At 40.9% G+C, this 12,233-nt stretch overlaps 2 protein-coding genes across 3 annotated transcripts; both read right to left on the bottom strand.

Moving 5' to 3' along the window:
- Positions 1–425: 425 nt before the first annotated feature.
- Positions 426–8,396, bottom strand: LOC115047272 (26S proteasome non-ATPase regulatory subunit 11A). Its single transcript, XM_029508083.1, has 13 exons — positions 8,283–8,396; positions 7,467–7,568; positions 6,305–6,501; positions 5,159–5,216; positions 4,711–4,905; positions 4,433–4,577; positions 4,271–4,331; positions 3,336–3,398; positions 3,117–3,242; positions 2,934–2,969; positions 2,778–2,829; positions 2,352–2,495; positions 426–1,869 (listed from the first exon to the last, which is right to left on the bottom strand). Exons 1-12 carry the CDS (start codon positions 8,371–8,373, stop codon positions 2,353–2,355), a joined length of 1,269 nt encoding a protein of 422 aa, XP_029363943.1. The 5' UTR covers positions 8,374–8,396; the 3' UTR covers positions 426–1,869; position 2,352.
- Positions 8,397–9,203: 807 nt separating this feature from the next.
- Positions 9,204–11,651, bottom strand: rpain (RPA interacting protein). Of its 2 annotated transcripts, XM_029508924.1 has the most exons (7): positions 11,473–11,651; positions 11,164–11,355; positions 10,873–10,945; positions 10,575–10,686; positions 10,265–10,328; positions 9,582–9,722; positions 9,204–9,311 (listed from the first exon to the last, which is right to left on the bottom strand). In XM_029508924.1, the coding sequence occupies exons 1-7, from the start codon at positions 11,542–11,544 to the stop codon at positions 9,282–9,284; spliced, it is 684 nt and encodes a 227-aa protein (XP_029364784.1). In that variant the 5' UTR covers positions 11,545–11,651; the 3' UTR covers positions 9,204–9,281. The 2 variants fall into 2 exon arrangements, with proteins under 2 accessions (XP_029364784.1, XP_029364783.1); XM_029508923.1 differs by lacking the exon at positions 9,204–9,311 and having other exon boundaries at positions 9,319–9,722.
- Positions 11,652–12,233: the final 582 nt, after the last annotated feature.

Here is a 12,233-nt window from a genome sequence, read left to right on the forward strand (position 1 = left end):
TGTATCACTTTCTTTAATAATATCCCATTTAATCCCACCGGTCACAATTGTGACACACACACACACACACTTTTCCATGAAAATTTCTAAAAAAAAATTCAGATTGATTGTTGCAAAGGGATACTAATGACACATGATTTGGATATTTTTGTGTTTAGGAAAAATTTGGGATTGAATGGGTTATAGTTCAGCCATTGGTACTTTTGTTTTACGTTATTTAAATATACAGTATGATTATATTGTTGCATGTTGCTTTTTTATATATACAATTAGTTTTGGCCTATTATAATTTTTGTTAAATTCCTGTTTTTTATTTTAAAAAAATTTTGGTCATACAACTTCAAAAATTTACCACAGTAAATACTGACACCGGGCCAGTCACTAAATTTCTCAGTTGACTGCCTTAGTATGGGGTTGTTTGGGGGTTTTTTTTTTATTCAAAGCATAAAACTTTTTTTTTTTTTTTTTTTTTTTTTTTAAAAAGGGGTTGAGTAACAATCTCCATGCCCCAGAATTACCTCCAATTTCCGACCAGCAAGACACATATCCATATTATTTCAGGGAGAATCACTTACACGAGTTACTGACACATTTCCATTTGCAGGATCCTAAAGTCACACAGGTTAAAGGTTTCAATTTTTTTATTAGCATTGCTTTCTCTAAGTCATATATGGTAAACCCTCAAGTCCTTGCAAAATTAAGTTCCCAGAAATGTACAGCTTGATTTTCTTCAGCGAAACCCGCCTTTTACACACGTCAGAACGAAGAGTTCTCTCCAGACACGTCTCAGGCATTGAAAGCACTTTGTGTGACTGACCAAGCTCTCAATGGCAAGATTTATTCTGCTCTTTACATTACAAAAAAGGGGATAGTGTGAATACATCAGGCCTTGGATGATGCTTGGCAACTGTTATATACAAATAGGAAGTGGGTGGAAAGGAGGGGGCTATTGGAGACCCCAGTGTGTGGATGAATGTCCTCCTCTCATTGTGGCATGGTCCCAAGTGGACACAAGATCAAATTCCCTGTTTGGTCCACCAATCCCAGAATGCCTTGTGACTTGAGTGAGACCACTCAAAGTGAACCAGGTCAGGGGGGGAACAGGGGTGTGTGTTGAGCCAAAGGTCACTGTATGGATGTGAGGAGAAGGGAGGGTCAGTTCTGATGGCCGGTAGCTTCAAAACCAGTCTTCGGGTCACGGTGGGTCGATTCTTTACAACAGCAGAAAATCAGAGATTCAAACATTCACTTTGAGGGCCGGTTGGCAAATTGAACAGAACAGGTAGAATCCGATTCGGGACAGACCAACCGACCCACCACTGCCCCAGGTTACACTGAGAACAGGCTGATCATGTGTTTTTGTTTGTTTGTTTGTTTGTTTTTTTTACAATATATGTATGTATAAGTACTGTATAGGTATTCTTTACTGATATTTTACAAGATTCCCTGATGGCCAGTGCAGAGAGAAAAAGAACAAAAGAGAGAAGAGAGGCTTGTCCAGTTTTACATACAGTAGAAATCAGTGGTGAGAAGAGAAGATGGGCATGGTGCCTGGGTTTGTCCATAGGGAGGAGCACTTTGTGTCAGATCGACCCCAGTCGGATTGGAAGGAGGAGACAGTGACAGGACACGGGGAGAGCAGAGGGTTGAGGGAAGACCAGGAGGAGCTACATGTCCACCCTGTCAGTTTGTTATTCTAATGGGTTGTCATCGGTTCGTCAGCTGGTTTTCTTTGCTTGCTGGAATTATTGAGTGTTTGTAATCTCCTCATCCTCCTCCCCTCGTCCCTCCCAGGTTGAAGTGAGCGATTGACGGAGGTCTGACTGGCCCACGTCACTCCAGACTGGAGGACAGATGGTTTCACTCTCTCTGGAGAAGGATGGACAGAGATGGGTTTAAGACACTGAACCAAGAGAATTTACAGCAGCACAGTCAGTCAAAATATTAGTATTTTAAGGATAAAGATAGTAACTGTACAGGTAATTATTTTAGCAGGTACACAGGCAGCTGTACAAAGAGAGAGAGTTGGTATTAGCAAACACAAAGTATGAGGACACACACACCATCACTGGTGTTACTATATTAACTTTGGTGTCTGCTGTACACAAAAAGCATAAGAAATAACTTTTTCCATTAACTGACTTCAAAAATACCACACAATAGGAAAAGATGTACAATCAATATTTGATAACAAAATTAAATGATCTATGATCCAGAAGATACAGAACATATCAGCTTACTGTGTGTTTCTGTGTTTGAAAAGAAAACAAGTGGAATTAGCTAATAAAAAAAATCATATGACATGACGAGTACTTTGACACACGTACTCCAATGTTGTTGTTTATGCTGACCTTATGTGAGCTTCTTGGCTTTGTTGTAGAGCGAGTCAACTACTTTGCTCATGTTCTGAATGGTCTCCAGGGCCACCTCGTACGTCTTGTCCACTACTGGCTCATCGAAGACAATCAACACTCCTTCACCTTGGTCCAAAATACCTACCCAGTCGGATGATGTCCGATGATGGGGAGGAAAAACCAAGAAGAGGAGAAAAATGGTGGCAAATGGTTATCAGTGTGACACACATCATCTTCCTCAGTTTAGTTAGTCTGACTGTAAAAAATAAATAAATAAATAAATAAATAAAAAACCACCAAACAACAAAAGAAAAATAATCTTTCCAGTTTCACTTAATTTTAAGGACATAACCATGAAACTCTGATATTTAGAGCAAGAAAGCATGTACAGCGTACGAGTTTAAAACAATTGCTGATGCGTACCATGAAACTTCTTATCCAAGATCATCTGTGATAACTTCCTCTCCACATCTCCCTGCAAGGTAAAACAATACTATGTTAGTGTTTCACTGCCAGAACATGAGGAATTATTGAAAACACGAAACTCATGTCTAAAAGGAAATGTAGGTTACATCTCACCTTAGAAAGTTTGATGAGGGAGGAAATGTGTGCTATCTGTTAAAGAGATGGACAAGCACAATTAAAGAGCCATAAGAATTATAAGCGTACTTACAATATTTATTTGAAATTTTGTGTGTCTGAATCCAGACAGGTGGGTGTGTGTGGGGGGGGGGTGGGGGGGGGGGGGGGGGTCTGTTTTACCTGGACCCTTGAGAAAGGTTCAATGACCCTGATAAGGTTCTGCTCCAGCAGGTTGTCGTACAGCTTGGTCAGATGGGTGCTGATAATGGGGTCATCCCTCAGCTCCAATTTGTACTCTGTAAGCGCCTTGAAAAAGATGGGAACAGGACATTTTAACCCACAGTGAGTTGTTGAGACCACAACATTCATCAACATCAGCATGAAACTGCAATCACGAACCTGTTCGAAGTCTGCAAGCGACCGATTCTTACTGGCTTGTGCCACACATTTCAGTGAGTCTGTCTGGAGAGAAAAAGAACACAAACAAAATGTTATAGCTCCATGACAGTGGATGAACCACTTTAGTAATAGCCACTGAGGGAGGTGATACTAATCAAAACAAATATGTAAATATACACAGAAAACCCAATAAACAAAATTATTTTAATTGAATTTAACTTTAGCTGCTTCAGCTATCAGCCTTTCCCTGCTACATGAGGCAGATTCAACAAAAGGAATTCTGTTTTAAATTAAAAAGTCTAATTTCAGATAAAAGCAGCCAAGCCACACACACACACACACACACAGTATTCAAAGAACTACCACCAGAGACACCCCATTTATAAAAACGGCCTGTCAAAAATAAATTCGAAATATGAATGTATGTATGTGAACACACACATATCCATGACCCAAATAAGCAAAAGCAGCCACAACCCACACCTAGTATGTGTTGCAGTGAAAAAGCAAACATGAACTGCTGGATCTACCGCAAGTCAGAGCAGGACAGTTCTGACATTATCCTACATTATAACAGCAGTCAGGATCAGCTATGACACTGGGGAGATGATTCACAGCAGAGATTTGCCAGTCTTTGTAAAACTTAAAGTTTGTTTATGCTATACTTGCTGGCCTTGGACTTACAGCCTTGCTGCTATATTTAATAAGCACGTCGGTTAAAGATGATAATGTGAAAGCAAATAAACACTTTACTCCACTCACACTTCTGCTCATAGTTTGCAAATATTGAAATCTACATTCTTTAAATGCTAACAATCGTGTAGTTATAGTCACGGAAATGATCTCATTTGACATTACTGCTTGAGGGGCAAGTTCAGCAGGAAATCAATTCAGTTTAAATTAAAGTGGAAGTTATTAGGCACAAAACGTGATACCTGTCTGCCAGCGTACCGGAGAGCCAGCTTCCCACTAATGAGGGCCTGGACATCCTCTGGTCTGAAGCAGAGAAAATATTCACATGAAAGGGCCATTCTGATCTCTACCAACAGCATCTTATTTAACAGCATTCCAGAAACTTCTGTACATATAGCACTCACGCATTGAGCATGATTTTGCAGAGTAGCATGTATTTGAGGGCTGTGATTGCTCGGGGGCTGTCAATGGAATCATAACCCTCAAAGGCCTCATAGAAGTAGGAGTAAGCCGTCTTCCAGTCTTTCTCTTCTGCTGCATGAATGATCCCTGGAGACAAAAAACACAAATTTTACTGTGTTGAGCAGAAACTAGCAGTATCAGTTTATGTCACCTATCATGTTTTGAATCATTGGTAAAATCTGTAAAATGTTATGGGCTGTGGGTGCAGCATATATTGTACCTGACTGCATGTCTAAAGCTGCTTGTAGTTTTGGTGGGCAGTAGATTGCATTGGCGGTTGTCCTGGCAGAGGTAAGAGCAGCACGGGCCTTGGGTAGGTTACTGAGTGCATGGTACGTCTTACTCTCCAGGAGCTGAACCTCCACCAACAGGGCCTTATCGTCCATCTTCTTCAGCTCCTGCAGCAACTGGGAGCCTGGAGGGCAAACACATCTCTTTCAGGATATTTATTCAGCATTTGGCCTGAATCAATAGAAAAATAACCCTATTGGAAAATTATACAATTATAGGAAGAAATCCCACCTATCAAATTTTATTCAGCACAAGAATGAAATTGTGTGATATGGGTTTACATTCTTCTTCCTCTCTTTATTTATATTTTATACCCCAGATTTATTTCACATTTTCCTTCAATTTAAAAAAAGCTATCGCAGAAACTGAACACTCACCAAGTTGTAGAGCCTCCTGGTAGCATTTTGTGTCGAAATACAGTGAAATCAGACGAGCCTGTCGCAGAGAGGAAAACATCCACCATCACAACATATTCATAAGAGTTCTTGTTGGCACTGGAAATGTCTACCTACATTTACCTACATATGTTTTTGATCAGTGTTCAAAATTTTGCAACATTTGCAGCCAACTGGCAGGTACCAAGCACCGAAAGAGGTGTAACAAGGGGAGACGCTCACCAGGCAATTACACCACCTTCTAATACAATTATTGCTGTCACTGCGGATATTCTCATTGCTATTATTAATACATATGATCCTTTCCCTCTCTATTACTCAACGTTGTCTGGTTCTGCTTGAGGAAGTTTTTCCTCCCTGTTGTCAAAGTACTTGCTTTCAGTGAGAATTAGTGCATCTCTGTCAGTAAAATTACAACAAGAAGGTTCAGACCTCCTCTGTTTGGAAAGTGTCTTGGATTAGCTACTGTTGTGAAATGGCACAATGGACAAAAACTGACTTGACAAATTTCATGGAATTTCACCAATAGGCCAATCAAAAGCGGCTGAATTTTTAAAAAGTTGCCTGCCAGAAAGGTGCTTTTGAGATTTTAGCCCTGCTTTAAAACTAAACTATACTAAATGCCCACCTGATTTAAATAAATTAGGTAGATAACTTAAATCTCAAAAAGAAATGCTGTACTGAAACTGTACTTCTCCTTGTGACTTGTACAGCAGTGCCAGTTGGCAAGAAGGCAGGATTGATTACCTCAGAGGATGGGAACATCGGCAGGAGAGTTTATTGACTTTTGTTTTTATTCTATTGAAATATACTGTCTGAATGTGAAAGTTACTGGTGAAATAAACAAGCTCCTCCAGTTAATCATTTGGTGTTTCCAGACTGTTTTCTTCCCCACACAGGAAGCTGCACCATACAGCCACTGGACTAGCTGTTCCAAACCTTGAGGTTGCTTGTCTCTCTGTGTGGCTAGACAACACAATGTAGCATATCACATTTGTTTGTTTTCCTGAGACCCACTATATTGTGAAGTAATGTGCATCATCTGGTACATTTAAGTTTGAAAAGCCTGTTTTCACTCATCCAAACAGACCTGAGAGGAAAGCAATCAGAGACGGAACAGAGTCTCACCTCTAGTGCTTGTCTGAGGAAGGTCCTCTTCTCCGCCTTGGCCCACTCGATGCACTCCAGGCAGAGCTCCACCTCCTGACCCGTGGCAGCCTCCATGTCCAGGAACAGGTCAAGCAAGGACCGGACCAGCCGAGCTGCCTTGGCCTTGGAAATGGAGTTGAGGAAGGGGCGCACATACTTTAGAAGACCCCCAAGCTCTGAGAAGATGGTGGGAAGAAGAGGGAGAAGCTGAAAGAGTGAGAACAGCTGCCACAATATGGCAAAATACTCTGAAGGGCAGCATTTACAGACCCACACTTCAGTCCAAAATGTTTCCTGAGAAAGAAAACCTGACAAACCACACTGCTGTATATATTAGTACAAAGGACTGCAGGCACCAGGCTGCTAATTCTGGTTTATTAGGCGTTAGGGGCTCTGATTGGATCAGGTTTGTAACAAGGAAATGATTGTGAACACAACCCAGACCTGGGAAGGTGCACTTTCTTTTAAAAAAATTCAAACTTTTTATCTGTTCCAACTCTTCTAATGAATAACAACCCCAATTTTGAGACAGGCTCAAACTTATTGTTTAAAAGATACTGACTATTTTCCCAGGTAAGACAATCCTTGAATGAAGGTCATACGTTTTGTTTAAAAGCCAGTCAGATTGTGTGGGAAGATCCTTGGATGTTAGTTTAAGAATCATGAAAATATACAGGAAAACTGGTGAAAGCACAACTGAAGTGAGGACATGTGGCGCATCGCTACTGACGAGCACCTTTAAAAACATCTGACGTCTAAATTGACTAAAATGAAAGTACAACTTAATCAAATGCTTTACAGTATTTAGCTTCAAATGAAGATATCCAGACATTCATTAATATGTATTATTTTAAATGTCTTTCTGTTTTTAAAAAGTGAACAGTCAGCGCTTTGACAACACTCTTGAGTGTGTTGCTGCTAAAGTTGCAACAGGTGTTAGTCACAATCAACTGTGTTCAAAATGGGTTGCCAACAGTTTTAAAGGTTTCACTAATAAACAGATATGGGATAGAAGAAACACACTTTTCACAGCCCAATCTAGGTTAAGCAAGGTGTGATTTCAGTTAGTTAAAACATCTATACAGACAGAATGAAACACAACTTTGTGTGAGTTCAAGTGTTAACATGATGATCTAGTTACCCGCAGCCTGTCCCGTCTTGGCCAGCAGCCCACCCAGCTCCAGGATGCTCTGCTCTTTAACACGCACCGCCTCCTCATCACTCTCCTGGATATCCCGCTTTACTACAACACACACACGGAAAAACATCAAGATGATGTCATGCGACCCATAAAGATACGACTCGCTTTGATAAAAAATGTTTTTAAATGTTTTTCCTTCTGTCTCTGGAGAGTAGAGAGAAGTCAAGTTATATCATCGACAGGCTGGATTGGATGGAAAGCAGCCAGGTGGCTAGCGAAGATTTGGGACATCGCAACTGTCAAATTAAACAATAAATGCTAATGACAGCAACGCACCTTAGCTTTATTGACCACACAAAACATCAAATAGCATGTAGGCTGAAGCTAAGAACCGCTACAAAGACCTTAACACTAAAAGTCAACTCAGTCTCACGTACATTTCCTTGTTGGCCTCACTCCTCACAAGACGAGGACTAGCCGCTAACAACGCTGGCTGCATGCTAACAGTAGTAGCCAGCTGTCACCCAGGTTCAAGCTAAATGAATGAGGTTGGGAAGCTAGCATTAGCTTCAGTGACAAGCTAGCCGGTACGCTGCTAGCCGGCTAGCCGGCTGCTGCTGACTCACTCTGCAAGCAAGGAGGAGAAAAGAAACGGCCAGCACTGGGCTAGCTAACTTAGCCTAGCTTAGCTGCTAACTGGCTAATAGCAGCCGCAGCTAACAGAGCTGCTCAACGCTTGATGGAGACATGCAGCATCAATGACCGGGCGTTAAAACGTTTTCCCCCCTCGTGTCTCGCTGCGTCGCTTATATTTACCTATTGAATGTAAGATATCGATAGAGGCATTCCGGTCTGTCCCAAGAAGAGACTGGGCTCTCTGAAACTCAGCCACTGCCGCGGCTGCCATCTTTCGCTGCCTGCCTCCGCTCCTCTCTGCCCGGCTGTTTTCCGGTCAGGTCGTTCCCATGTTCGGAGCAATGGCGCCCCCTACGGGCCACCAAGAGCAGCGCAGCCCAGCATCAGAGCCCTCCTGGTACCGTGCTGCGTTTGAAATATTTTGAAAATAAAGGAAAATTATTGTTTATCTACGAAACATCCCTCACTGTAACGTTCATTGCTGATGTTATATGTTTTGAGGCTTGGTGATTATGATTACTTATGGATCAACGCTTTTATAGTGTCTAATTAACTAAAAAGCTGGGATTAGTCTATGATGTATGCCTTAGCAATGTGTGTGGGGTTCTGCATGCCAAGACAGTGATTTGTAATCTTCTTTCATAGTCTTTAGCATGAGTCTAACATTAATCGATCATACTTATTAAGGCTAACTTTGACCTGTTGTTTTTGCTTGTTTTTGGGGCATTGTGACTCAAGTCATTTATTTCACGTTCTTTTCATTTCTGTATAATATAATGACAAAGGAAGGAAGAAGGATATTTTTCCTTGCCACTGTAAGCAAGTGCTTGCTCATGGAAGGGCTTTGTTGGGTCTCTTTAAATAATTCTCTCAGGAGTTTGGTCTTGACCTGCTATATATGTTTAGTGCCTTGAACTTACATGTGTTATGCTTTGGTGCTATATAAATAACATTTTGATTTGATTTGAGGGAAGGTGGGGCAGCCCAAAGAAAAGACAATATCTCAAATGGGGAATACACTATTGTGTCATGGTTTCCATGAGAATGTTTTTTTGGGGTACTAACATACATCGTATGAAAAAAGAGCTTCTCCACATTATATATGTTAAAAAAAATAATGTTTATTTCATAAAACATATATGCATAACACAAACTCAAATCTCAAGACACAAGCTTTCCTCACAGGACGATGGACAAATAGTCACAAACCTGAAAGCAGAGAAAAGAAACTTGTGATGGCAAAAAGAGAAGATGCCCTTACCAGGCAACCCCGAGTTAAGATTCATTTGCATGCCTGTTACTGTGTAGCATGCAAATAAATGTTCCTTTAGTGGTTGGAACAGATACGCAGACCAGCACATACACAACACAGAGCACAGTTACAATTCAATTGACTCACTGGCAACAAATAAAAGGCAGGACACCAAGAACAGAGGGCATGAGAGTAGCCACATTAAAGTGGCAGTGACTGTGCCATACCTTGCAGCTTATCATCAGGTTTGAAGAGCTTTCAGTGTTTGGAGTTACAGAGAAAACAGGGTTGTGGACACAGTCCACCATGTGCTCAGACACACGGGACTCCAAAAGATGGCAAAGGATGTCAGGAGTAATGGTCTGATTCTGTAGACACAAGTTACGACATTCCAGAATTTTCACTGAGGCCATGACAAACTCATTTAACAGTGCGCTGTGCTTTTTAGTCCAGATGCTTCTCTCTTCATTAAATGCTTTTAGCAGAGTCACCCCATGACACAGCCACATTTTTTTTGTTTTTCCTTTCTTTGTTTTGGTAAATCAATGTTATCAAGCATTTAAATTAACTATAAAAATATAATGTTTGCAATGAATCCATGAATGTGGATACTGTCCATATGATTGTAAAGGCATGACACTATATAACTATAGTCATATAGTGTCATGCCTATGTATACTAATTAAAGATAGTGCTCATCGGCAATGTGTATTGTGGATGATGTAAACAATAATATGTCTTAGTCATGTCTGTGTGCTTGTCTAGGTTCTGGGAAGAGATTTCTGATGCAAAGTCACAACTCTCCAGGTTAAACGATGTCATCAAAATTATTTTAGATAGAAATGAAAAAGATGGTATTTTATACCAAAGTGAGCTTTTTTTTTAATAGAACATTGTATATCTAAAATACCTTAGTGTTGATGTAAAGCCCACAAAGGCAGGAGATGAAATGGCTGTTGATAGTCAAGTTGTTCCTGTAGGCAAGAAGAGAAATAAAAATTTAAAAAGACTATAAATGCAACTTTTGGTTTCATCCCAGCCCTTTGTTTGCTGCTTCCAAATAATTAATCTACAATTTTCTATATATGTCTTTTCTCGGCTGCAGTGACTGCCACTGGTTTAAACATTGAAGGAGGCAATGATTTATTTGTCCTTAATTCACATAAATAAATGAAACGACATCAACCTTTGTTACAACAGGTGATTTTTGTTCTACTCACAAGCAACATATGGGGCAAATAACATGCTTCTCATCTATGCCTTCCACAACAGATGATATGTACTGCTCTTCAAATTGCAGGTTCTTCTCATATTCATCAATAATAGCCATTTCTGAAACAGAGAGAAAAATCACACTCAATTTTAGTAAGCACTTAAATAATCAAGACCTTCCAACCGTTTATACACTTCACAGTGGCCACTGTACATATTCCCATATGACTTTATCGTGCAACAGGTATCTCCATTTATTCTACTGTTCCATTTCTTGGGATGTTGATTGAAGTGCAGATGTGTTACCTTGAGACATGAGCTCTTGTTGGATTTCTTCAAGGACTGCCAGTTCATCATACTCTTTCATGACACTGAACATCTGTGTAGAGGAAAAGGAAAGCAACCTCTGGTTAGTTAAAATACTTGACAGCCTAACTCCATGCTATAACCGGAGACGACAATAACAAGCAGATCCTGAATCAGTGCTTGTGTACAACAAAGACTCGGTTTGAATTCAAGTAGTTTCATTAAAGTTGTCATACAGAGGCAGCTGATAATTTATGAGGAGAGAGGAAAGACAGGGAGAGACGGGCCGACCTCTGCCATCCCCTCTGGCCCCCGCAGGGCGGGCAGTCTGCAGTCCTCCGAGCACAGCGCGGTCCACTCCTCCTCCATCACCTCCTGGACGATGATGGAGGCCCCGGAGCCGGTGTGCTGTCGGCCCTCCCCCATCTGACGGTATCTGTCCAGCAGCCTGGAGCGGCTGTTCTTCAGCCTGTCCACACAGCGCTGGCCCACACAGACGGAGGGAGGACAACAACGTTTAAATTAGCACTTTTAAAAAGCAGCATCGTCCCAACATGCTAGCCAGCTAGCCAGCTAGCACATTCCCGTGTAATGACTCACTTTGCGGTACGTTTCTTTCCATGGCGGAGTCGTTCCTTTATAAAGTGACCGGTGTCTGTGCAAAGCGTCCATCTGTGGCGCTGCCAACAATTACACAACACACATTCACACAGACTTTAACAGACCACCAGCTAAAGTTCGGGAAGACTTCATAACGAAAACAATTCAGCTTTTAACGCCACGTCCCGGAAGTTAATATGTGTTGGCGCGCCTTGCATGATGGGATGCGGTGTAGTCCTGGAAAAAAAAAAAACAGCAGCGTCAAAACGTTTTCTTGCTTTCTCTTCATGTTTGGTCAACCCTGATTCGATTTAAAGTTGCTCTTCAGACATTTTTTAAGCCAACACTATGCTTTGATTAATATTTTGTTCAACAGGGCTTGTTTTTTGTACTCAGTATCAAAGAAATAAACTGAAAGTCACCAAAGGATTTAAAGAATTTGCACACGTCCAGAAGGAAATAAAGAAAGAGTTAAGGAAGTAGTAGTAATTGGTTATGGTACTACTCAAGTAACTGAATGTAAGAGAATATGATGTCCTCATGACAATAAAGAGATATGGCTGTGTTCATATCTTTACAATATCGTCACAGAGCTTGTCTATAGCTCTCTGTGAAAGTATCTCATTCCTTACATCCTACAACTAAAGTCCAGGAGGAGCATCCAGTTCATGAAGCAGGAGCTCAGCATCAATAGAGACAATTACGCTAATATGATTATAACTACTACTATTACAGGAGCAGCTTACCTTCCAGTTATGGCC

Source organism: Echeneis naucrates, chromosome 8 (assembly GCF_900963305.1).
Source record: "Echeneis naucrates chromosome 8, fEcheNa1.1, whole genome shotgun sequence".
Classification (NCBI taxonomy): domain Eukaryota; kingdom Metazoa; phylum Chordata; class Actinopteri; order Carangiformes; family Echeneidae; genus Echeneis; species Echeneis naucrates.